A 24,573-nucleotide genomic window follows, 5' to 3' on the forward strand; every position below is an offset into this window, starting at 1 on the left:
GGTGAAAAAGGGGAGTTCTTAATTATTTGTCTCTATGTAGATGACTTGTTGTTTACAGGAAACAATGAAGCAATGTTCTATGAGTTCAAGCAATCCATGTTCAGTGAATTCGAGATGACTGACAATGGATTAATGTCATACTTTCTTGGCATAGAAGTGAAGCAAGTGATGGTATCTACATTTCTCAACAAAAGTACATGAGAGATATATTGGAGAAATTCAATATGGACAAGTGCAATATTGTCAACACTCCAGTTGCAACTGGATTGAAGCTGTCTAAGGAAGGAGAAGGTGAGTTTGTAAACTCAACCGTGTACAAAAGCTTGGTTGGAAGCCTAAGGTACCTTACAATCACAAGACCTGATATAGTTTATGGTGTTGGACTCGTGAGTCGATACATGGAAACACCAAGGGAGTTTCATTGGCTGGCCGCCAAGAGAATTTTGAGGTACATAAGAGGTACTCTAAACTATGGTCTGTTTTATAATTTTGGTGAAGATGCAAAATTATTTGGTTATTCAGATAGTGATTGGGGAGGTGACCAAGATGAAAGGAAAAGCACAATTGGCTATGTGTTTTTTCTAGGATCAACAACTTTCTCATGGACTTCAAAGAAGCAATCAATTGTTGCTTTGTCATCGTGTGAAGCCGAGTATGTTGCTGTAGCCTCAACCGTGTGTGAGGCAATTTGGTTAAGAAATCTGTTGAAGTCAGTGTGTCATCCACAAATGGAATCGACTGTGATTCATGTGGATAACATCTCAGCTATCAAGCTTGCTAGGAATCCAGTCCAACATGGAAGGAGCAAGCACATCGATACCAGGTTCCATTTTCTGAGGGACCATGTGAAGCAAAAGACAATCGAACTTGTCTATTGTCACACCAAGGAACAAGTGGCTGACATATTCACAAAGCCACTGCCAGTTGAGCCATTCAAGTTGCTACGTGAAATGCTAGGCATAAAGGCGTTTTAATTTGAGGAGGTGTGTTGGAAAATCAAATCAAAACAGGTTGTTAATGGTTAAAGCAAGCTGTTAGTTTCTTTCCAGGTTGTTTCCAGCAACTACAAAGATCATTGCTCCCTCCATCTGTTAGCCGAAAGCTGACAGCAGTGTGCTGCCATGTGATGTATTAGCCGAAAGAGTGTTGATTGCAAGCTGGAAAGATAGCTGCATATGTGTGCTAGACTGTCCAAAGTTCCTGCATGTGTTTTAAAGGGTGTAAAGATGTTAAACACCCCATTCATTGCATGTGTTGTTGCATTGTTTATTAATTTCTGTTTTGTATAAATAGGCCATCTTGCTAAGCTTTAGAGCATCCCATCCGAATCCCATTTCCCATTCATTTAATTTCAGCTTGTAAGCTATTGAGTTTGTAAACTCTCTTTTCATATATCTAAGTGCAAGTGTTTTACCAAAGCTTGTTGCTTCCCTCCTTTCTCTATTTCTCTATTTCTCTATTTCTCTATTTCTCTATTTCTCTATTTCTTTCCTTGTCCAATTTTATTGAGAGTGAAAGTGAGAGGTGTGATAGAGTTTGTAAACTTATCACCCACATATTTTGGTATTGAGTTAGCAAACTTTTTCAATACCAACACTCACCACCTCAAATTGTTGAAACTCATGCCATGTATCAAATACCAAATGGCATGAAGCCGTATCAAATCCCAAATGGCACCAAGCCGAAGAAAAGTCTTAAATAGCATGAAGCTGTATCAAATATCAAAAGGCACAAAGCCATTACAAATGGCACAAAGCCGCTGCAAATGGCTTGAAGCCATAAAGAATATCAAATGGCTTGAAGCCGTGACAAGATTCAAATGGCACGAAGCATCGTTCTGCTCTAATGGCTTAAAGTCCTTGCTCTGCACAAGGCATCAAAAGCTCAAAAGACTCAAAGTCCTCGCCCGCACGAGCTAAAACTGCACAAGGCATCAAACCCCAACAAATACATAAAGAACTACGTGTAACTTGATCCCTCAACGAGGGTATGTAGGCAATCTAGGGCTCTACCTAGGTGCAATCACAAAATCAAATAAACACCCAAATCCCCAAGTTACGATTTATTCATATTGGAATCAAAGGATATTCGTTTCCTAAAAGAAGGGTTGTAATTAATAGGCGCGTAGCCCAGAATGGGTCGAATTCAAATTAATAAACCTCTCTTTGAAAAATGAACGAAGTTGAAATTGTGTCAAGTGAATTATTTGTTTGCATATTGTGTACAATTTTTGCTCAACATGATTTTTAGCATGCCCAATGGGACCCATTCACCTTTTCATCTCTAACTATGAATAAATGAAATCTTATGTGCTACTTATTTTCTCGCAAGGAAACGAGATGGCACCACAAGTTATTGTTTACTTCCATGAGCTTCCGACAACTCATGCCAAGGCAAGACGTGTAAGGCATGCTGGTTACTGAATGTCATTCATCATTGATCAAGCACTAGCCTCATTCAATATTCAAAAGTCAAATCCTGGAGTCGAAGCCAACAAGGTAACTGCCAAAGTTGCAAGGACTGTGCAGAAAAAGACTCAATCAAAGAACACCGCCAAAAATGCAAAGAAACGAGTTGCTAAAGTTCATAGGAAGAAAAGAAGTGAAGATGTTGTTGTGGAAGCTATTGAAGGCATCCCAAAGCTCCACTTGCATCAACCAAAGCTGCAAAGGCCAAAGAGCACATAGTCATCAAGACTAATGCACTTGCAGCTGATAAAGCTTGCACCACAACTAAAATCATGATTGGCTCAATTCCAATCACGTTAATCATTGTGGAGCCTGTAAGGATGGTTTCTTTTAGAGAAGAAAAGACAGTTTCAAGAAAGAACACGACAAGGCGTATACAACCTACCAAGAAAGACAATACCGTCTCAAATATCAAATCACAAGCGTGGTACATTGAAGGTAAAGTCAAGGTTGCTAACACACACCACCTATGGGGGCACTCCAAGGTGACAAATTGTGTCAAGTCCAAGAAGATGAATATGAAAATACATGACAATGAGGCAATGAGAGTTCAAGCCCACATGTTATAGGGGGCATCTCCAAAATCTCAAGTCAAGTTTAAAAACCAAGTCGTGGGGCTTCATGATAGCTCGAAATCACAGGGGGCATTCCCCGATCTCCAAGCCCAGTCAAGACCATGTATTGATCATATTAAACAATCAATTGCTCAAACAAGACTACATCAATCCTGCTTCTAGGCATTTGCCTTGAACAACATCCCCAAATGGTTGGAGAGCAAAAATGAACATGTAGTGTTTATGCCAGTCATGGTAATTGGCACATCAAGTCTAGAAGAGCAGCTTCAAGAAATGCAAAGGAAGCTAGTTAAAAAAGATGTCGAAATTACAGCATTAACTTCACAGCTAGCCATTAAGGCTAACGTTGTTGGTGGTGGCCAGACGAAAAAGGAAAGTTCCTTAAGTCAAATCACACAATAAGAAATCACGAAAATATTTGACGAGAACATCCGTAAATTCCATGAGTTTAACTCCGCCAATTTTAGGGTACCAAAGACCATACCCTGCACATTACGATGCAATGTCATACCCAAAAGGATATCAAATACCGAGTTTCGAAAAATTTGATGGCGTAAACGGCACCCCACAAGAACATCTAGCTGACTTCTACTCAGCCTGTGGAAAGGCATCACAATATGATGCCTTGCTAATAAGGCAATTTGTGCAGTCCCTAAAAGGATCGGCTTTCACTTGGTACACACAATTGCCTCCAAGTTCTATCAATACATGGGATGACATACAAAAGTTGTTTCTTGCACACTTTGTTAGCTCCAAAAGAAAAATCTCGATAGTGGATTTAGCTAATTGTAAGCAAAGGCATGACGAAGCGTAAATGATTTCATCACAAGATAGAGAAACCTAAAGCTACAATGCACAGAGAAATTAACTGAGGTGACAACAGTACAAATGTGCTCACATAACCTCTTACCCGAGATCGGGACTTTTGTTGCTGCTGCAGAGCCTTAAACATTTGATGAGGTAGTCTCGATGGCATGCAATGTTGAAAAGCAAATTGCCTGAAAGTGATTTTGGTCTCAAGCGTGGTCAGAAATTGAAGAGACCGACAAGGGGATAGAAGAAGAGTGAGCTCTTTAGACGTAAATCCCTATAAGGTATTCTAAAAAATGCACTTTGAACTACGTATGGCTTGATCCCTCAAAAGGGGTATGTAGGCAGTCTAACATTGAAGCTAGGTGCAGCTATAAAAACATAAAAATAAAACCCTGAAAACTAAGGGGTGAACTACATTTGGCTGGATCCCTTTACGGGGTACGTATGCAATCTAAAAAGTTGGATGCAGCCATAAAATCACCAAAATATATTCTGCCCACCAAATTTAATGTAGGTAAATCGCTGCACATCTTCAGAAGAATGTGAAAATATATTTCATTCATGGTGAGATCAAATTGCAAACGGAGTGGTGGCACACAAGTCTTCACAGCTAGAAAATCCTATGGTGGACAACGAGCCTGATAGAATCTAACAGAAGAAATTGGTCATACGTTTTGTCATTAGAAAATGCATTTCCCCTACTATCAAAACCAAGCCCATGAAAGTTATAAAGCCTCATGCATGCAACAAAATTTCATACATGATGCTTGAGGGGGCAATCTGTTGAGATAAAAAAATCCACTAGAAAAATTAAATTGGGCTTCCAAAAAAAAATCCATTCATGCCTAAAGCCCAAACATCAAGTAGCTAAAGTCCAAATATGGATTAAAGCCCTTTTCTGATAAAAAAAAAAAAGTGGATAAAACAGGGAGCAGTTGCTCCACGTTGGAAAGAAAACTGAAAGGGGAGTTTTCTCTTCATATCTCTAAAAACTGCAACAGATAGTGAAAGTGGTTCCAATTCCACTACCCACACCCACTTTCCTTCATCCAAATTGTCAAGGAAAAGTCTATAAAAGACTTATCTCTGTCGAGAAAAAGGGGAAGATAGAAATCAACACAAAAAATGAGAGATAGGAAAGAGATAGCAACGAAGGAGAGATACAGAAACGGTGGAGAAATTGTAGGGCATTGAGAAAACAAACAGGAAGAGGAATAGAAGAATACAGAGGAGGGGTGGACGACAAAAAGGAAAGGCAAGGACTCAAAAGGTATAAACCCTTTTTTTTTGGGTTAATCTTTCCTTTGTATTTGTTGTTATTTCTTTACTTTGTAGAAAAAGAAGCACTTTGCTTCTTCATCCTCTCCCATTCCACGAAGCAAAAATGGAGGTGGAACTCCAGAGAAGCAAAGCCCAAACCCTTTTCCAAATTTCTCAACCTCTTCCGGAGATCACCAAATACATCGAGGCAAAACTCCAAGAAGAAGAAAGGAACCGAGCAACGCCGGTCTACTATGCCTAGCAGTGATGTCAAAACTCGCCAACGACGCAAGAGATGAGTTCGAACTATAAGACATATTCTGAAATCACAACAAGAAGACATTAGGATCACGAATAAATCAAATCAATATAAAATAGAGATCGACTAATTATATTAAACTTATCTGCATAATACGGAAGACATGGTTATGAAGATGAAGCCATTGATCCTTACGAACAAAGTAGAAGTAGTCTTCTACTTCCAATACCTCTCAATGAACTCTATTGATGCACAAAATCGGCGAGAACTTTGGTACAACAGAAAGTGTCAAGTTTGTGACCTTCGCTAGATTGCTCTGCTCATTAGTGTGGATAAGTATGCAAATGAATAGAGACAGGGAAGCAAACAACACAAGATGTATGTGGTTCACCCAGATTGGCTACGTCCACGGAGTAGAGGAGTTCTCATTTGTTGTGAAAGGTTTACACAAATACATAGGTTCAAGCTCCCTTTTACTGAGTTCTAGTGAATAGTTTAGTACAAATGACATTAGGGATTATTGTGGGAGAATGATCCCCTTTTATAGAAGATAGTTTCTAGCTTTGTTCTGACATTGACACGCGTCATGTTGTGATTGGCCTCTGATATCGATACGTGTTACGCCGTGATTGGCCTTTGATACCGACACGTGTCGCGTTGTGATTGGCCTTCTGGTTGGGAAAAACGTCTTGTGGGTACTTGACGGTATACTGTTGACCGGTGCTCAGTAGTTTTGGGATTGGTCAAGTATGGTACAAACAGTGCTCCCCTAAGTTCTTGAGTGAGGGAAGCTCCTCAGTTGGGGACTTGCAAGATCCAAGCCATTGAGTAATCACGAAACTTCCAAGTACCGAAGTGTGGTGTCGCCTTCACTTGCCTTCTCTGTCTAGTAAGTAGATGTGGCATCTTCTCTTGGAAGTACTTTTCCTTCATCTAGGAGTGGTATCTTTAGTTGGCGTTGACGCACAAGGTAATGTATCATTTTCATTTGAAGCTTACTTGTAGTTTCGGCTTTGGTCAAGTGCGATACAAACCATATAGTAGGAGTCCTTCAAGTCTCTAAGCGAGGAGATCTTCCGAAGGAGGTGACAGATAAGGTAAGCAATCAGAGTTCCAAGCAATCAGTCTCAGATCGGTAGGTTGATCTTGGGTTCCGGCTGATTGTGCTCATTCTCGTTGTCTTTTATTCAGCAACAAGGATAAAGAGAAGAAACAGGGAAGAGAGATGATATGAAGTACTCTTGTTTTTGGAGAAGACGGATGAATCGGCACATGCTTTGTTGTACTTGACTTTCCACAGGTATATTCTTGAACTGGGCTGGAGGGTTTTCTAGTTTCCTCCAAAGGAGCGAGCAGACTGCAGAATTTGAGGGTCAAAACAAGTCCGTCAAATCTGGAGTATGTTCAATCCTGATGATATGAGATACTTTTACTGTTTGACAAAGTAGTGGATGTGGTATGGCTAGGCTTTGTTCTTCGACGACGGTGCTAGCAAAAGGCTGTTGAGGTTTCTCAATCTCTTCAATTAGAGCAATGATGCCGAGCTTGGATTTGACTTAGACTCCTCCGTATGGATTGTGCGGTTCCACAAGAAGGGCGTCATGCTGTAGTGATCTGTTCTAGCTCGTCGTTGAACCTTTTGCTTCAATCTTTTGTATAGCAGAAATGGTGCGCAATCTTTGCATTTAAATGGTCCTTCAAAGCACTACTTTTCAGCGACTCATCCATGCTTGGCAATTTCAGTGCAAAGAGCCAATATCGTACCAAATGTTCTGAGGTATTTGCCGAAGGAATTCGTGACCTTGACAATAGTTGAGGATGAGTACTCGAGAGCAATGCTAGGCAAGCAACCAGGCAAAGGTTTCGGGCAATCAATTCTAGATCGAAAGTTTGATTTCAGGTTCCGACTGATTGCATTCTTTCTCCTTGCCCTGCAGGTAAGAGCAAGGGCAAAGGAAAAGACAGGGAAAACGCATGATATGGGATACTCTTGCTTTCAATCCTGATGATATGAGATATTCTTGCTCTGATGTGATTGGTTGGCAGGGGTATTATCGAGGGAGAAGAAAACGGAGTATTTCAAGAGGCTAGATTGGGAGTGCCATTTCAGATGTGAGGAAGGGTTAAGCATTTTTTTTTATTTGGCAGGTCTGCTTGGCTGTGGAGGATGGAGTTCGACATATATAGGAATTTTCCCAACAGCGAGAAGTAATGCTGTTCCTTTACCCTTCTCGGTCAGAGCAATGTAGTGGTCACTGCAAGGTTCATGTGTTTTAACTTTGTCAGAGCACTTTGAAAAAGTGGTCTGTGGTATCCAGAAAGATGATATTGCGTGTGAGGATTGTGGACAAATGTTATCCAATGAAATCCGACTCTCGAAGTTCGGGGAGCAGTGCTTCTTCGATTTCTGAGCAGGCAATCTTGTTGGGGATATGGTTCTCGAGATTCAGAGAACGGTGCCTCTTCGATTTCTGGGCAAGCAATCTTGTTGGGAGTGTTTTCTTAGATGTGAAGAAAGGTTGGGCATTTTTGCAAGTCTGCTTTGCCACGGAGCACAGAGGTTGACACACATAAGGATTTTCCAATAATCAAGCAGTGGTGCTGTTCCTTTATCCTTGTGGGTAATAGTAAGGTAACTGGGCCTTCAACATTTACCTGTCTTAACTTTGTCAGAGTCTTTTGGTAAAGTTGTCCTTGGTATCCGAGGAATTGATGTCGCATGTGAAGATTGCTAATAAATTTTAACTCAGGAAATCCGCTTCTCGAAATTCGGAGAGTGGTGCCTCTTCGATTTTTGAACAAGCAGCCCTGTTGAAGATCTGGCTCTTTCTTTTATAAGAGCACTAATTAAGTTCAAGAAGTACGTTCAGAAAGTTGTTGCTTGTAGGAATATTTCCCTTATTTTCATACTTCTAAGACTTACTGTACCTCATTTTTTCTTCATATCTTCTGAGAATGTCTGGCCTGTCCGACTGTCGTTTAGACTTGAATGCTATAGAAGAGGCAGCCATGTCTCCTCAGGATAACATATGGCGCCCATCCTTCTTATCTCTTATTGGTCCCCTTACTATTGGGGACTTTGTGATGAAGAATGATATGACTGCTGCGGTGGTGGCCAAGAATCTTCTCACTCCCAAAGACAACAGACTACTTACCAAATGATCCGATGAGTTAGCTGTTAAGGATTCTCTGGCTTTCAGTGTTCAGTGTGCAGGTTCTGTGTCTAATATGGCCCAACGTCTATTTGCTCGAACCCGCCAAGGTGAATCGTTGGCAGCTGAAGTAATAAGTCTTAAACAGGAGATCAGAGGGCTTAAGCATGAGAATAAACAGTTGCACATGCTCACACATAGCTATGCTACAACCATGAAGACAAAGCTTGACCAGTTACAAGAATCCGAGGGTCAAATTTTAAATGATCATCAGAGGTTTGTGAGTTTGTTCGAAAGGCATTTACTGCCTTCGTCCTCTGGGGCTGTACCACATACTGAAGCTCTAAATGATCAACCTCTCGTGCCTCCTTTTTCTGATGTTTTGCCCAGTACTGAGGCTCCAAATAATCACCCTCTGGTGCCTCCTATTTCTAGGGCTTTGCCGAGTGTTGAGACTTCTCCTGAGCAAACGTTTGTGAAGGCGCCCTCCTGTTTGTTTGTTTTGATTCATGTATATGCACGTATTTGTAATTTATCGAAGATATCAATAAATAAGCTTTACTTCATTCAACATGTTGTGTTAAATACACTAAGGTATCCTTCACTAAGTTCTTTGAATTTTTTATTTTGTTGAAGTTTGCATGTTGAAACTTCGTGGGTGGACCCTGTAGGTTGAAGTAGTGCTCCTTTAATTTCCTGAGTAAGGAAAACTTCTCGGTTAGGGACTTGAAAAATCCAAGGCACTGAGTAGTTGCAAAATTTCCGAGTACCAAGGTGTAGTGGTATATGGGAGGAGTCTCCCAAGTCTCCGATCCAGGGAGTTGACAAAGGAGGTGTCTTGCTAGTAGGCAATTTTCCAAACAAAACTTCACCATTTTCCTTTCTAAGTGGTTGCCCAAAACTCCTCCTTCATATATATTTGGTATGAAAGTTGTTAGGCCCAAAGAAGGGGAGGCCTAGGCTCATTTCTTTCTTTGTTTTTTTTTTTTTTTTTTTTTTTTTTCGAAAAAATATATATATTTTTAATGGGTGAAGCTTTGATGTTGAAGCTTTGTAGGTGAAGTTTTTGTGTTGAAGCTTTGTAGGTGAAGCTTTTGTGTTGAAGCTTTTGTATTGAAGCTTTGGTGTTGAAGCTTTTGTATTGAAGCTTTGTAGGTGAAGCTCTTGTGTTGAAACTTTGTAGGTGAAGCACTTGTGTTGAAGCTTTGTAGGTGAAGCTTTTGTGTTGAAGCTTTGTTGGGCACCATAAATTGATTTTACTTCACACTATCTTGATCAAGAGTGTGTGAAGCTTTGGAGAATTGTAGTTGCTCTCCATTGATGAAGCTTTGTTTGATGTTGAAGCTTTGTAGGTGAAGCTTTTGTGTTAGTCACCATAAATTGGTTTTGCTTCACACTATCTTGATCAAGAGTGTGTGAGGCTTTTGACCTTTGTTGTTGCCTTTCATTTGTTGAAGCTTTTGTTGGCACTATAAGTTGGCTTTGCTTCACACTATCTTGATCAAGAGTGTGTGAGGCTTTTGACATTTGTTGTTGCCCTTCACTTGTTGAAGTTTTTGTTGGCACCATAAATTGATTTTGCTTCACACTATCTTGATCAAGAGTGTGTGAAGCTTTTGAGAATTGTTGTTGTCTTCCATTGATGAAGTTGTTGTGTTCCCCCTCCTTTTTTTTTTTTTTTTTTTTTTTTTGGATTTTTTTTTTCTTGGAATGGGGGGAACAGAAAATTTGAAGTTTGAAACTCCCTAGCTTGTGGAAGTTTGAAGACTTTCCATGTGGGGTTTTCTCATGGTTTGAATTTGAATTTTGAATTTCTTTGGTCCTGTTGAACTTATATAAGAAGGATAAGTCTCCACTCTTTACCTTGCCTTCATTTGCTCATTTTGTAGTAATTTAGGAAGACAGAGTGTTCTCTAGTTGAGAGGGATTCCAACATTGCTTTGCACCATCTTCAGGTTGGTAGTCTTCTCCACTAGATTGCATGCTTTCATTCTTGTTGAATTGTTTGAGTGTTCATGTATCTGGTTAAGAACATGACGAATTGGTTGAGCTTTTCTTCATGCCATAGGAACTTCCTTATGTTTCGATCTTTCATGTAGTGATAGAGTTTGTTTCTGTTTGTTGTAGATGTCAGAGTCTGGAAGTCCTAGTGATGAGGGCTCCCCTAGCTCTAGCTTTAGGTTTGAGCTTGCAATGTTGGAGTCTTCAGGGCCTTTGTTGGAGTCTTGTACCAAAGAAATGTTGCATGATTTTCGCAATTGTCAAACCTTAGCCAATATTGGTTCTTCTTCCTTCATGTCAGTGGGTGAGGGGGTTGTTTTTGACGCCATACCCATATTTCGCTCTGAGTTCACAACCGACCTTTTAGAGAAAAACTTGTTAGATAGCGAAAGGCAGGTTGAGGCCCTAATGCAGTCATGTAGTATCCCCCGCAGTGTAGGAATGCGTTTGGTACATCATGAAGAATTTCCCTCTAAACCGCCCAAGGGTCATGCTATGTTCTATACCCCAAATATTATTAACCTTAGGGGTGAAGTTGCCTTTGCACCCTTGGTTGCAATGGTTGCTATCTTTCATTGGATATGCGCCTGGGCAACTCAATCTTGGTTTTTGGGATACCTTGATCGGGTTTTATATTATTTGGATGGAATGTGGGTTAGGTGAGCCTTCCTTCCATCAGTGGCGCTACTACTATAAGATGCGCCCGGTGAAAGCATGCCCTGGGTATGACGAGTGTGCATGTCGGAGTGAGAGAGAGCGTATTGTCTTTGGTAAGAAAAAGGTGTACTGCACTTGGAAAAATCGTTGGTGCTTTCTTTATAATGATTGGGAGCATGTTAGAGGTGTCACTCCTAAGCGACATGTTCTTACTCACTTCCAGACTGTAGGTTGTAATATATCCATTGTTCGCATTGTTTGCTATTTGTTGTGATTTCTTCTTGCGTCTGACATTTTCCTTTATGCAGTGACGCGAGGCAACATCAAATTGTCCAGACAGGAGCTGGCTGATGTAGAGAAGGTGTTAAGAGTGCCTAAGGAGGATAGCCATTTGGGCAAGCTATAGCCTTTGTTTCGAAAGTACGGTTTCTAGCCCCTAGTGTCGGAGTGCCAGAGACGAGCAAGTAAGCTGTATCTTTCATTTCGCCCCCTCTTTCTTTTACAAAGTTGTATTCTTTACTTTGATTTTTTTTTTGTTCAGTGGAGAAAGTGAGCAAGAAAGGGGGAACTAGCACCAAGAAAGGGAAAACGCCCATGTTAGTTCCCGTAGATGACATTTTGTTTCACAAGGGAGCTCGTAAACTCCGGGTAAGGCCAGCCCCTAGACCTAAGTCACCAGAGGAGGTCCTTAAGATTACTGCCTCAAAGAAAGCTGAAGCTGAGGCGATCGGGTGTGCTATTGCCATAGTTACAGGGGAGGAAAGACGACTGTTGCCTCCTCTTCCTACCATCAATCCCATCTTTCCTCCAACCATGGAGTCCACTGACCAAGAAGGTGACCCTAGCTCCAACCGTAAGAGGAAGTATAAGGAAGAGGTTGGCAGCATCCATTGCAAGGATTTGAAGGTTGCCATGCAGCCAAGTAGTTTTAGGTATATCAATAATTGCCTGGCAGGACGTCGATCCACTGTTGACGAGCTTGGCGAGCCGTTAGATGAGAATGAATCAGATCGTGACCGGATGATGAGGCTATCTTCTTATGTAAGTGTTATTCTGTCATTTCTTTATTTTCTTTTTTTTTTTTTTTGGTAGTGACGATCATCCTGTCATGTAGGTCATGACTGAGTATGACAACAGATTACGAGAGGTCGAGCGGTACAAGGCAAAGTTTAAAGAGAATAACCAGCTTGTGAATGATGCCAGAAAAACGAGCAAAGCTTTGGCTGAGGCCATCCGCCTCAAAGATCAACACTTTGAGAGTTTGAAGAGGTGAAATGGTGAGAATGTGAGGCTCAAGAAACAACTGGAGGGGACTGGGAAACAGTTGGAGACCACTATCCTAGAAGTTTCCAAGGTTAAAAGGGAGTTGGATAGTGCCTTGGTTGAAGTTTCTAAGCTAAAGAAGAGTATCCCAACTGAGAGGGACGCTGCCATGCAGGAGTTCTTATGTTCCTAGGCCTTTCACGATACTTTTAAACCTCACTGCATCCGGGCGGCTAATTTTGAGAAAAGGAAATGGATGGACGTCCTTGAGCGTTGCGATAATGGAAGCATTATCCGAAAGTACTGTGATGAGATGGATGAGTACTGATGCGAGAATTATACGCGCACAAATTAAACCCTATTTGTGACAATTGTAGTAAGGATATAAGTAGGGATCGTTCTAACCGGGGATTAACTAGGGATACTAAACACTTGACTCAAATAAATAAAACTAACTTTTAAAACACTTAACTTACTTAACAAGAATTCAAAACAAGTACACAAGACTCCAAATACTTAAAACACGAAAATAAAACAAATACGAATGATTAAGACTCAACGAAATATGGGGGAAATGTGTTTGGGCAAGATTAAATTAAATGGAAAGATTATAATTAAGGGCAAAACGTAAATACAAAGGTGATAAAAATATGGATGATGGAATAGCCAAGGGGTTCTTCTCCACACATGTTACACTTGCATAAAATATTGATTCTCAGTTGGTCTTTCAATAAGTTGTGAAACTCACCACCCCGGGTTAATTAGGTCCGCTTAAATTAACCGTCAAGTTCTCCTTAAGTCAATGAATTGGATGGGTTAGCGCAACGCAATTCACCACATTCTCCAAAAGTCCTTTACGTGAAAAGCACAATAAAGATACAATCAAAGATCATTAAGCATTATGAAAACTATAAGTATTGACGAGGCATTCGTTACTATGGAATACGCATGAAACTTATGCCAAGAATTCGTTTAACACGATTGTTTATAAGCAACCTCCACTACTTGTGAATATAAGTTCATAACGATTAGGTGAAATTCACTTATATTCTAGCGTCATATTTATGCATGAAAATTAAGCGCGCATTCTTAATAAACATTCATAAATAAGTTATCAATCAAACGGTTAAACAAATTGAATCCACAACTTATGAAATTCCAACGAAAGTTAATCAATTCATATTGCAAATATAAACATAGTTTCGAATCACCCCCTAGCTAAAGGGGGTTTAGTTCCTCATAACTTTGAAATCAAAGAAACCCCTAAACATTCCAACAACTCAAACTTGAATTGTATGAACGTTTAGGCACTCTTCTCTTCCATTCTCATACGTACAAAACAAGGAGAATTCAATTTAAACTTTGAAATCAAAGAAACACCTAAACATTCCAACAACTCAAACTTGAATTGTATGAACGTTTAGGCACTCTTTTCTTCCTCGTTGTTGTAGCACAAGGTCTAAGGTGAGCTTTGGGGATTATGTGAAGTGTTTTGGAGGGATGGGAAGTGGTTGGATAGTGGCTGCAATGGAGGAGAAAAACTGCACAGAAATGGAAGGGGATTTGCGGCACAAGGGTTGTGTTTGTGTTGTGTGAAGTGTATGAAATGAGATGTGTATTGAATGGGGAGTGAATGAATGCAAGGGTATTTATAGGAGGAGTGGAGATGTATATGTTGTTTGTTTAAGGTGTTTGTGGCTGCAATGATGAAGAGTTAGAGCTGGAAATGAAAGGGAAAGATGGAAAGGTAAATGAAATGCACGGCATAGAATGAATGGTGCTGTTTTTGGTGTGTGAATGCATGCTGGAATTGAAAGGGAAAGCTGGAAAGGTGATGAAATGCACGGCATAGAATGAATGGTGCTGTTTTTGTATGTGAATGCATGCTGGAATTGAAAGGGAAAGCTGGAAAGGTGATGAAATGCACGACACAAAATGGTTGTTGGTGTGTGAATGCATGTGTTGAATGATTAAAGTGTATGTGGGTGAATATGTAGCTGAAAATGCATGTGAATGCATGCTGGAAATGCAATGTGAAGTCACGGCAAAGGGTGAAGTGGATGTGAAATGGGAGTGCATGTGTGTGAATGTGATGAAAATGCATGTGATGCATGGCAAAGGGCTTTGTTTATGTGTTGGCATGGGAATTTCTGGTTCTAAGGCTTTGTTTGCTTGGGCTAGGCCCTTTGTTTTATGTTCTAAAGTGCACACAAAGCTTCAATTTTGTCCAACACTTTGGCTCCAAGCATAAGCTATCCATTCTTGGCCCAAAAAATGCTCCAAAAGGCTCCAAAATGCACTTCTTTGCTCCTTTAGCCCTTAGAACCTGAAATCATACGAAAATGACTTAAAACACTTAAAGAACTAAGAAACAACAACATAAATGCACGAAAACAAGCTAAGTAAGTCGCCTAAATATGCTCCTATCAGATTCCCCCACACTTAGCTTTTGCTAGTCCTCGAGCAAAACAAAACGATAACATACAAACAAACGACACTAAACAAGTAAAACACAACCTAAACCTTCCAACAATCGTCTTAGGGATTTCCAATGCACATGACAAGTTAAAAATCATTATTCCCACAGATTTTAGCCATCTTTACACTTAAGTACATTCTTACTCATAGTCACCACATATTATTTCACAATTAAGCATTTAAAACCATGTTTTGAATGTAGTAACATGCCTTAGAGAATTTGCTCAAATCCTTACAAGATATGCACTCGTTTTTCACACAGATTTTCTGACTACACTCCCTACACTAGGTATATGTGAGAAGATTGATGTAAACATGTAGACGAACACTCACATATGTTATAACAAGGAAAGCATTTTCCGGAATTATTAACATGTATATGATCTCATGAATGGAATGCTACTACTTAGAATGAGAACCAGTGATTCCATAAGCTCATATCAATTCCAAACTCCACATATTGAATACATAACATCAAGATAGAAGTTGAGGGTTGTAACGGGGCTAAGGGTAATGGTTTAACAAAGAAAGGTAAAGTGAAACAAAGGTAATAGAAAGCGAAGTAATGAAATTGACACTTAAACTCACTTTTAATGGCAGAAATCAACTTTTAAACACAAGGAAAGATTCATGCAACAACTAGGGTCAAATTCACTCTTTTGGACCCTAGTTTCAATAACCAATGCTTGTGAGATCATTCTCACTTATTTTTCAACTCTTTTTTTTTTTTTTTTTTTTTTTCTTTTCAACAATTTTTTTTTTCTTTATTTCATTCTTTGGCCGTGCCCTATTATCTTCCCCCACACTTATTTTCTGCAGTATATTGATCAAAAGGAGTTCATTCTAAGTCATGCTTCACTATCCTTTTAAGAACAAGGGGTTAACAAAGAAAATAAGCTTGAAAAGGCTCAAAAGGGGTAATCCTACAATACATGTGAAAAGGGATAGGCTTTTTGGCTTTGGCTTGACTAACAACTTCATCTTATTGTATGTTATGTAATCAATATCATGCTTTGAATGAAACGGATATAAGTTCTAGCATTTAGTTCTATCATGATACAATTGCATTCTAAGTAGTAACCAAGCAAGGAATAATGAGATCATGCAACGACTTTAGAAAACAGGAAATCACAGATTATACTCTCCAAAGAACGTTATAGGCTCAAGTCTCTCAGGGTTGTAGCGTTTGTTTGAGTTCCTTCCTTCAAGCATGTTACAAAAACGAATTTTTCTTTTATGATTGCATGTGAAGTCATACATTATAACCATAACCAAGCATATACCAAGAGTAAATCAAACTTTCATCCATGTTTATAACTCTTTTTAACAGTCATGCAATTACAAACCAAATCCCATTATTGTGTTGGAAGGTACCCTAAGACACAAACACACAAAAACGACTCAAAACACTCTTTTTAGGCTTTTCAAAACAATTTTTTCAACTTTTTATGGTATTTTCGGAGTTATAAAAACGTTTAGGCTTTTCAAAACAATTTTTTCAACTTTTTATGGTATTTTCGGAGTTATAAAAACAAAACATACTAAAACACTCTAAAACAACTTAAAAACACCTTAAAACAGTAAGGAACAACATTTGAAGTTATGGGCGATAAAATCCCACGAATTTGCATTAACAACATTAGTTACCCCCCCACACTTAAATCAAACATTGTCCTCAATGTTTTAAGCTTAAAATCAAACAAAGCATAAGTAAACACACAAAAAGCATTTAAACATACTAAACATGGCAGAATGTAAATAACAAAGAGAAGAGTTTAGAGACGCAAATCTGGTTGTGGAATGTAAATTCCATCTTCTCCTTGTTGATTTCATTGAGGCTTGATGTTGTTGATTCCACAGGGGTTCCTCCCATCGTTGATTTTCCTTTGTGCTACTCTTGAACTGGGCAGCAGGATTCTTTTGGTCTCCCCCGAAGGTCTGAGCCTACTCCTTTGGTCTGTTTCTTTGTTCAATCTTTCCAATTCGTATTGAAAAGGGTTGGAGGATAACTCCGCCTATGTTTGTCTCCACATGCTTCAATGTATCATTTTCCCTTGCCTTGCTTGCTCCCCTTGCAGAAGTGGTCTCTTCTCTGGAAGTGTATCAACCGTTGAAGATGACTACTCGAGAGCAACGCTAGGTAAGCAATCAGGAATGGATTCCAGGCAGTCGGTTCCAGAACAGAAGACTGACTCCAAGTGCCTCTGATTGCTTTCGTTTACTTTGCCATGCGAGTAATAACAAGGACAAAGGAAAAGACAGGGAAAGAGCATGATATGAGATACTTTTACTTTAGACCTTGATGATATGAGATACCTTTGAATGTAATAGTTTGTTGTTTGTATGGCATGTGCCATGTACTCTGAATGGACTAGTTTGTTGTTTGTCTGGCACGTGCCATGTTATAAGGCGGAGGGTTTTTTGTTTATGTATGTTTGCAACCTTATACTGTGCGCTTTGATTTTAATTGCCAAGTATTTGTACTGTCATTGATAAATGTTTGGCTATGTTTGAATAGATCCCTTGTTTGGATATAAGTCATGTTGACACATATTTAGACTTTATTTCATGTTGTCAGCATTCGTATTGAAGCTTTAAACCTGAGCATTTCAGTGATAGGGATGTAAGGGAGTTAGGACCAAGTTTTCTAAATCACCTTTTTATTGAATTGATGCCAAATGGCCTTCATTACATAGGATGCCGAATGGCTGTAGCTCAACACTTGTACAGTGTGAGTCTACTTGTAATAGTACTTCAAGTGATCAGCGTTCCATGTATGGCCAAGGATTTTGCCATCGGCGCTCCTGAGCTTGTAGGAACCAGGGCGACTGATGCCAATAACTTCAAACAGTCCATCCCAATTTGGACTGAGCGTGCCTTCACTCGGGACTCTGTCGCAGAGTAGTCTTTTCTTCAATACCCAGTCCCCCACTTTGAAAGAGCAAGGTTTGACTCTTGAGTCATAGTAGTTGGAGATGCGTTGCTTGTAGGCGACATTCCTCAAGTGAGCCTGGTTTCTGTGTTCCTCGACTAGATCCAAGTTGAGGGTGAGTTGTTTGTCATTTTCACTTTGCATGTAGTTCTGGACTCGGAACGTTGCTTACTCAAGCTCAACTGGGACAACGGCCTCTGTACCAAAGGCAAGTGAGAATGGAGTTTCTCTTGTTGAAGTCCGATATGAAGTGCGGTATGACTAAATAACTTGGGGTACAAATTCTGGCCAACAGCCATTAGCCTTGTCCAAGCTGGTTTTCAAAGTGTGCTTGATTATTTTATTGATGGCCTCAACTTGTCTGTTAGACTGGGGATGAGCTGGGGAGGCAAAACATAAGTTGATGTTGAACTTAGAACAGAACATCCTGAACTTCTTGTTGTCGAACTGTCGCCCATTGTCCGTGACTATCACATTAGGAATGCCAAATCTGCAAAGGATGTTCTTCCATACGAAGTCTTCTATTTTTGCCTCAGTAATGGTTGCCAAGGGTTCTACTTCGGCCCACTTTGTGAAGTAGTCAACTGCAACGATTGCATAGCGGACCTTGCCCTTTCCTGCAGGCATTGGGCCGATCAAATAAGTGATAGGTTTACTAAAAACCCTAGCATGCCAAAAACATCTCAAAAGACATCGCGGAAAAACATCACGGAAATCAAAACATCAATCGTCTCATAGATCACCTCGTAAGCGCGGTGTGCTGCTAGTAAGATCATTGAATAAGTATAACTCCCGGCCCTATGCTAGCATGGTCTCTGCGCCTGTAGCCAGAGATTACCGACTCCCGGCCTAATGCTTGCTCCATGTCCCTCAGCCCGTAGCTAGGGATTATTTCTCTCGGCCTAACTGCCAACACCAGATCCTCGCCCTAGGAGGCCTAGCGTCCACTAGTTACGCACAAATAGTTACGCCTCTTATAAATAACCACTTCATAGTATAAAGTCATCCATTATCTATACTATAAAGATGGGTTTCTAAACATGTTCTAGAATCCTATCGTCATCCATCAGATAGTCTACCAATTCATGATTTTTATAGAAAATACGATATATTAAAATATAGCTCAATATAGGCCAACAATTAATTCCTTACAAAATAACGAGACGATAATCAACATTTCAATAAACATGCTTAACATAAAATTAATCCATAAACTCGTAAGGCATGCTTTTCATTTATGCAATTAAACTATGAAATCATGTAATTTTAGAAGGGGTCCACTCACAGATACTCTGTAGCAGCAGAGTTGTGCGGAAAAGGATGAAGGAAATCCCCAGTAGCAAGTTCACCTAAGCACAAAAATGTACAATTTATCAAACTATGCCCAAACGGTAGAATTCTAGGAAATGGACGCCAAAATCGGATTTGGAACATCGAAATTGGCCTAGGAGAGATTTTGAGTTTTCGAGTCCTAAGGTTTTTGGTTAAAAAGGGTTAGGGTGAAAAGGGGTGGTTTGAGCTTAAGCCCAAACCAACACACACGCACGCACGACACAACACACACACACACGCAAGTGCACCACACACATTCACACATGCTTACACACACACATGTACACACACTCACACAGACGCGCGCGCACACACACACACACACACACACACACACTTACTTCACAAACACACACATATGCACAACATGCATACACATTCACAGCATGCACGTACGCGCACACAAACACACACACACACACTCGGCGCGCAGGCCTAACTGAAAATAAAAAGGCTCGGGCCCAAGTTTAACAAGACCCAGAGTATGGGCTAGGTCTCCAAAAGGTTATTGGGCTTAACTTAAATAAATGGGTTAGACAAATTTGAATAGGGTTATGGGACTTGGACTGGAAAGGCCCAAAGGCCTTGGGTTTGGTGGGTCGCCAAATTCTAAGGAAGGAGAAGGGCGGATTTCAGCCGGAGAATTCCCAAGCTCCGATGGAGCTCAAAACTCAACCAAAACATGTCATTCAATATACCAAATTGAAGCCCCGAAGGTAAGGAATTGAAATATACCCTTGGTTCCCATCATCATGGCCAGAGTTGGCAAGAAAATGGCCTGGAAGCCATAGGTACCTGCCAGAATCTTGGTTTAACACACCCGAACTGATTTCAAGTCCAACCTTCACCAAAACAGGTATACATACTCAGAAATTCATACCAACATCCAAATTAAGATAGGGTAAAACGATTCTGAGCCTCACCTACTTGCAAATGGTGGAGTTCGACGAAGTTCACCATTGCACCCTCTCGGTGCTTCCTGTGGGAGAAGGAAGAGAGAAAAAGATATAGAGTGAGGGAGGGGAGATCCTCGTGGGTCACGATGGTGCAGCGTCGACATCAGGGTGGTTTGGGTGTGCGTGGGTCAACATGAATAGGAGAGTCCGAGGGAGAGAGTTAAGGGAGGGTGAGACAGAGTGACAAAGAGACGGTGAGAGTGAGAGAGACATGGAGATCAGGAAAAGAGAAAGAGAAAGGGAGTTAGGTGTTTGCCACGTGGTAGCGTAGGGGAGAAGAGAAATCGAGATAAAGGGTCCGGATTAGATTAGGATAAGGGACCAAAAAGTAACTTTCAAAAACCTTTTGGGGAAAATATGAAATTTGCAAAATAATTGGGGGTGGGGTGTAACAGTAAAGCCTCAAGGTATTGCAACTGGTTTTTCTGAATCTAAGAAGTCATCTCTGGAGGATAGTATAGCTGCCCTTGCACAAAGTCAACTTGCATTTCAACAAAGCGCTCAGACTTTCCAACAATAGACTTAAGCTTTACTTAAGAAGCTAGAAACTCAAGTAGGACAGCTCGCTGATGCAATACGTGAGAGGCAAAACGGTAAGTTTCCAAGCCAGCCGATGACCAATCCAAAGGGCCATGAACAAGTTAATTCAATTATATCTCTTAGAAGTGGTAAACAAGTAGATAATGAGGTGGTCGTGCCTAAGAGTGATGCAAATTCTGATTCTCAAGACAACGATGATGAGAGGGGTGAAAAGCATCAATCCTGCAGTCAAATGACTTCTAAAAAGTGCACAATCCCTTCTTCAAACAAATCTGATCTATCCACATCTCATGTGCCTAGAGTTCCGTCTCCTCAAAGATTGACATCATCCAGGATGAATTCAAATTACAAGGAGATTTTGGAGTTATTCAAACAAGTGCAAATTTCTATTCCTTTGTTAGATGCAATTGATCAAGTCCCTGCATATGCTAAATTTCTCAAGGAGCTTTGTACGCCGAAACTTAAGTCAAATGTCCATAAGAAAGTTCAGTAATCACTTGAAAATTCTCTCGGAAATATAAAGATCCTAGTTGCCCCACCATCACATGTACTATTGGTGATCATACTTTCGAAAAGGCGTTGCTTGATCTACGAGCAAGTGTTAACCTATTGCCTTATTCTGTTTTTCTGCAATTTGGGCTTGGTGATCTGAAACCAACCTTCATTACATTGCAACTTGCAAATAAATCGATCAAAACTCCCTGTGGAGTTGTCAATGATGTGTTGGTACAGGTTGGAAAGTTCACTTTTGATGCTGATTTTGTTATTTTAGACATAGAACCTGTCCAAAATCCTAACAACGAAATTCCTATTATTCTTGGGCGGCCGTTCTTGGCTGCTGCGGATGCTGTTATTCATTGTAGAAGTGGGCTTTTGACACTGGGACTTAGTGATATCAAAGTTGAATTCAACATATTTAAATCAAGCCGACAAGGTCTTGATGCTCTTGATTCCTTGGCTATTTGTATGATTGAAAGATTCACTCATGATTCATGTTGATGCACAAAATCGGCGAGGACTTTGGTACAACAGAAAGTGTCAAGTTTGTGACCTTCGCTAGGTTGCTCTGGTCATTAGTGTGAATAAGTATGTAAATGAATAGAGATAGGGAAGCAAACAACACAAGATGTACGTGGTTCACCTAGATTGGCTACGTCCACGGAGTTGAGGAGTTCTCATTAGTTATGAAGGGTTTACACAAATACATAGGTTCAAGCTCTCTTTTAGTGAGTTCTATTGAATACTTTAGTACAAATGACATTAGGGATTATTGTGGGAGAATGATCCACCTTTATAGAAGAGAGTTTCTAGCTTTGTTCTGACATTGACACGTGTCGTGTTGTGATTGGCCTCTGATATTGACACGTGTCGCACTGTGAATGGCTTCTGATACCGACATGTGTCGTGTTGTGATTGGCCTCCTGGTTGGAGGAAAAGTCTTGTGGGTCCTTGACGGTATGTTGTTGACCGGTGCTTAGTAGTTTTGGGATTGGTCAAGTATGGTACAAACATTGCTCCCCTAAGTTCCCGAGTGAGGGAAGCTCCTTGGTTGGGGACTTGCAAGATCCAAGCCATTGAGTAATCACGAAACTTCCAAGTACCGAAGTGTGGTGTCACCTTCACTTACCTTATCTGTCCTGTAAGTAGATGTGGCATCTTCTCTTGGGAGTACTTTTCCTTCATCCAGGAGTGGTATCTTTGGTTGGCGTTGACGCACAAGGTAATATATCATTTTCATTTGAAGCTTACTTGTAGTTTCAAGTTTGGTCAAGTGCGATACAAACCATATAGTAGGAGTCCCCCAAGTCTCTAAGCGAGGAGATCTGCCGAAGGAGGTGACAGACAAGGTAAGCAATCAAGGTTCCAAGCAATCAGTCTCAGATCGGTAGGTTGATCTTGGGTTTCGGCTGATTGCACTCATTCTCCATGTCTCTCATTCAACAATAAAGATAAAGAGAAGAAACAGGGAGAAGAGATGATATAAGGTACTCTTGTTTTTGGAGAAAACTGACGAATCGGTACGTGCTTTGTTGTACTTGACTTTCCACAAGTGTATTCTTGAACTGGGCTGGAGGGTTTTTTGGTTTCCTCCAAATGAGCGAGCCGACTCCAGAATTTGAGGGTCAAAACAAGTCCGTCAAATCTGGAGTATGTTCGATCCTGATGATATGAGATACTTTTACTGTTTGACAAAGTAGTGGATGTGGTATGGCGAGGCTTTGTTCTTCGACGACGGTGCTAGCAAAAGGTTGTTGAGGTTTCTCAATCTCTTCAATTAGAGCAATGATGCCGAGCTTGGATTTGACTTAGACTCCTCCGTATGGATTGTGTGGTTCCACAAGAAGGGCGTCATGCTGTAGTGATCTGTTCTAGCTCGTCGTTGAACCTTTTGCTTCAATCTTTTGTATAGCAGAAATGGTGCGCAATCTTTGTTTTTAAATGGTCCTTCAAAGCACTACTTTTCAGCGACTCATCCATGCTTGGCAATTTCAGTGCAAAGAGCCAATATCGTACCAAATGTTCTGAAGTATTTGCTGAAGGAATTCGTGACCTTGACAACAGTTGAGGATGAGTACTCGAGAGCAATGCTAGGCAAGCAACCAGGCAAAGGTTTCGGGCAATCAGTTCTAGATCGGAAGTTTGATTTCAGGTTCCGACTGATTGCATTCTTTAAGAGCATGACTTCTCAGTGACTCATCCATGCTTGGCAGCTTCAGTGTAAAGAGCCAATATCATACCAACTGTTCTGAGGTATTTGCTGAAGGAATTCATGACCTTGACAATAGTTGAGGATGAGTACTCGAGAGCAATGCTAGGCAAGTGACTAGGCAAAGGTTCCGGGCAATCAGTTCTAGATCGGAAGTTTGATTTCAGGTTCCAACTGATTGCATTCTTTCTCCTTGTCCTGCAGGTAAGAGCAAGGGCAAAGGAAAAGCAGGGAAAAAGCATGATATGGGATACTCTTGCTTTCAACCATGATGATATGAGATATTCTTGCTCTGATGTGCCTAGTTGGCATGGGTATTATCAAAAGAGAAGAAAACGGAGTATTTCGAAAGGCTAGATTGGGAGTGCCATTTTAGATGTGGGGAAGAGTTAAGCATAATTTTTTTTTTTTATTTGGCAGGTCAGCCTGGCTGTGGAGGATGGAGGTCGACATATATAGGAATAGTCCCAACAGCGAGTGGCAATGTTGTTCCTTTACCTTTCTCGGTCAAAACAATGTAGTGGTCGCTGCAAGGTTCACGTGTTTTAACTTTGTCAGAGCACTTTGAAAAAGTGGTCTGTGGTATCCAAAAAGCTGATGTTGCGTGTGAGGATTATGGACAAATTTTATCCAATGAAATCCGACTTCTCGAAGTTTGGGAAGCGGTGCCTCTTCGATTTATGAGCAGGCAATCTTGTTGGGGATATGGTTCTCGAGATTCGGAGAGTGGTGCCTCTTCGATTTCTGGGCAAGCAATCTTGTTGGGAGTGTTTTCTCAGATGTGAAGAAAGGTTGGGCATTTTTGCAAGTCTGCTTTGCCACGGAGCATAGAGGTTGACACACATAGGGATTTTCCAATAATCAAGCGGTGGTGTTGTTCCTTTATCCTTGTGGGTAATAGTAGGGTAACTAGGCCTTCTTACCTGCCTTAACTTTGTCAGAGTTCTTTGGCAAAGTTGTCCTTGGTATCCAAGGAACTGATGTTGCGTGTGAAGATTGCTAATAAATTTTAACCCAGGAAATCCGCTTCTCGAAATTTGGAGAGTGGTGCCTCTTTGATTTTTGAACCAAGAGCCCTATTGAAGATATGGCTCTTTCTTTTATAGGAGCACCAATTAAGTTCAAGGAGTCCATTCTGAAAGTTATTGGTTGTAGGAATATTTTCCTTATTTTCGTACTT

The 24,573-nt window shown here is 40.5% G+C and overlaps 3 protein-coding genes and 2 pseudogenes across 3 annotated transcripts; 4 read left to right on the forward strand and 1 right to left on the reverse strand.

Annotated features, from left to right (window-relative positions):
- Nucleotides 1–3,274: 3,274 nt before the first annotated feature.
- On the forward strand, nucleotides 3,275–4,111 carry LOC148699418 (uncharacterized; annotated as a pseudogene).
- A 4,219-nt stretch (nucleotides 4,112–8,330) lies between these two features.
- Nucleotides 8,331–11,591, forward strand: LOC148699419 (uncharacterized; annotated as a pseudogene).
- A 404-nt stretch (nucleotides 11,592–11,995) lies between these two features.
- Nucleotides 11,996–12,458, forward strand: LOC148699420 (uncharacterized). The gene is made up of 2 exons (XM_088685599.1): nucleotides 11,996–12,226; nucleotides 12,300–12,458. The coding sequence occupies exons 1-2, from the start codon at nucleotides 11,999–12,001 to the stop codon at nucleotides 12,456–12,458; spliced, it is 387 nt and encodes a 128-aa protein (XP_088541725.1). The 5' UTR covers nucleotides 11,996–11,998.
- Nucleotides 12,459–17,663: 5,205 nt separating this feature from the next.
- LOC148699421 (uncharacterized) lies at nucleotides 17,664–18,485 on the reverse strand. Its single transcript, XM_088699841.1, has 2 exons — nucleotides 18,129–18,485; nucleotides 17,664–18,008 (listed from the first exon to the last, which is right to left on the reverse strand). Exons 1-2 carry the CDS (start codon nucleotides 18,483–18,485, stop codon nucleotides 17,664–17,666), a joined length of 702 nt encoding a protein of 233 aa, XP_088555967.1.
- Nucleotides 18,486–20,759: 2,274 nt separating this feature from the next.
- Nucleotides 20,760–21,685, forward strand: LOC148699422 (uncharacterized). The gene is made up of 2 exons (XM_088699899.1): nucleotides 20,760–21,170; nucleotides 21,263–21,685. Exons 1-2 carry the CDS (start codon nucleotides 20,760–20,762, stop codon nucleotides 21,683–21,685), a joined length of 834 nt encoding a protein of 277 aa, XP_088556025.1.
- The last annotated feature ends 2,888 nt before the right edge of the window (nucleotides 21,686–24,573 follow it).

The sequence above is a fragment of the Pyrus communis genome, chromosome 1 (genome assembly GCF_041283825.1).
Source record: "Pyrus communis isolate YQ-2024b chromosome 1, ASM4128382v1, whole genome shotgun sequence".
Classification (NCBI taxonomy): Eukaryota; Viridiplantae; Streptophyta; class Magnoliopsida; order Rosales; family Rosaceae; genus Pyrus; species Pyrus communis.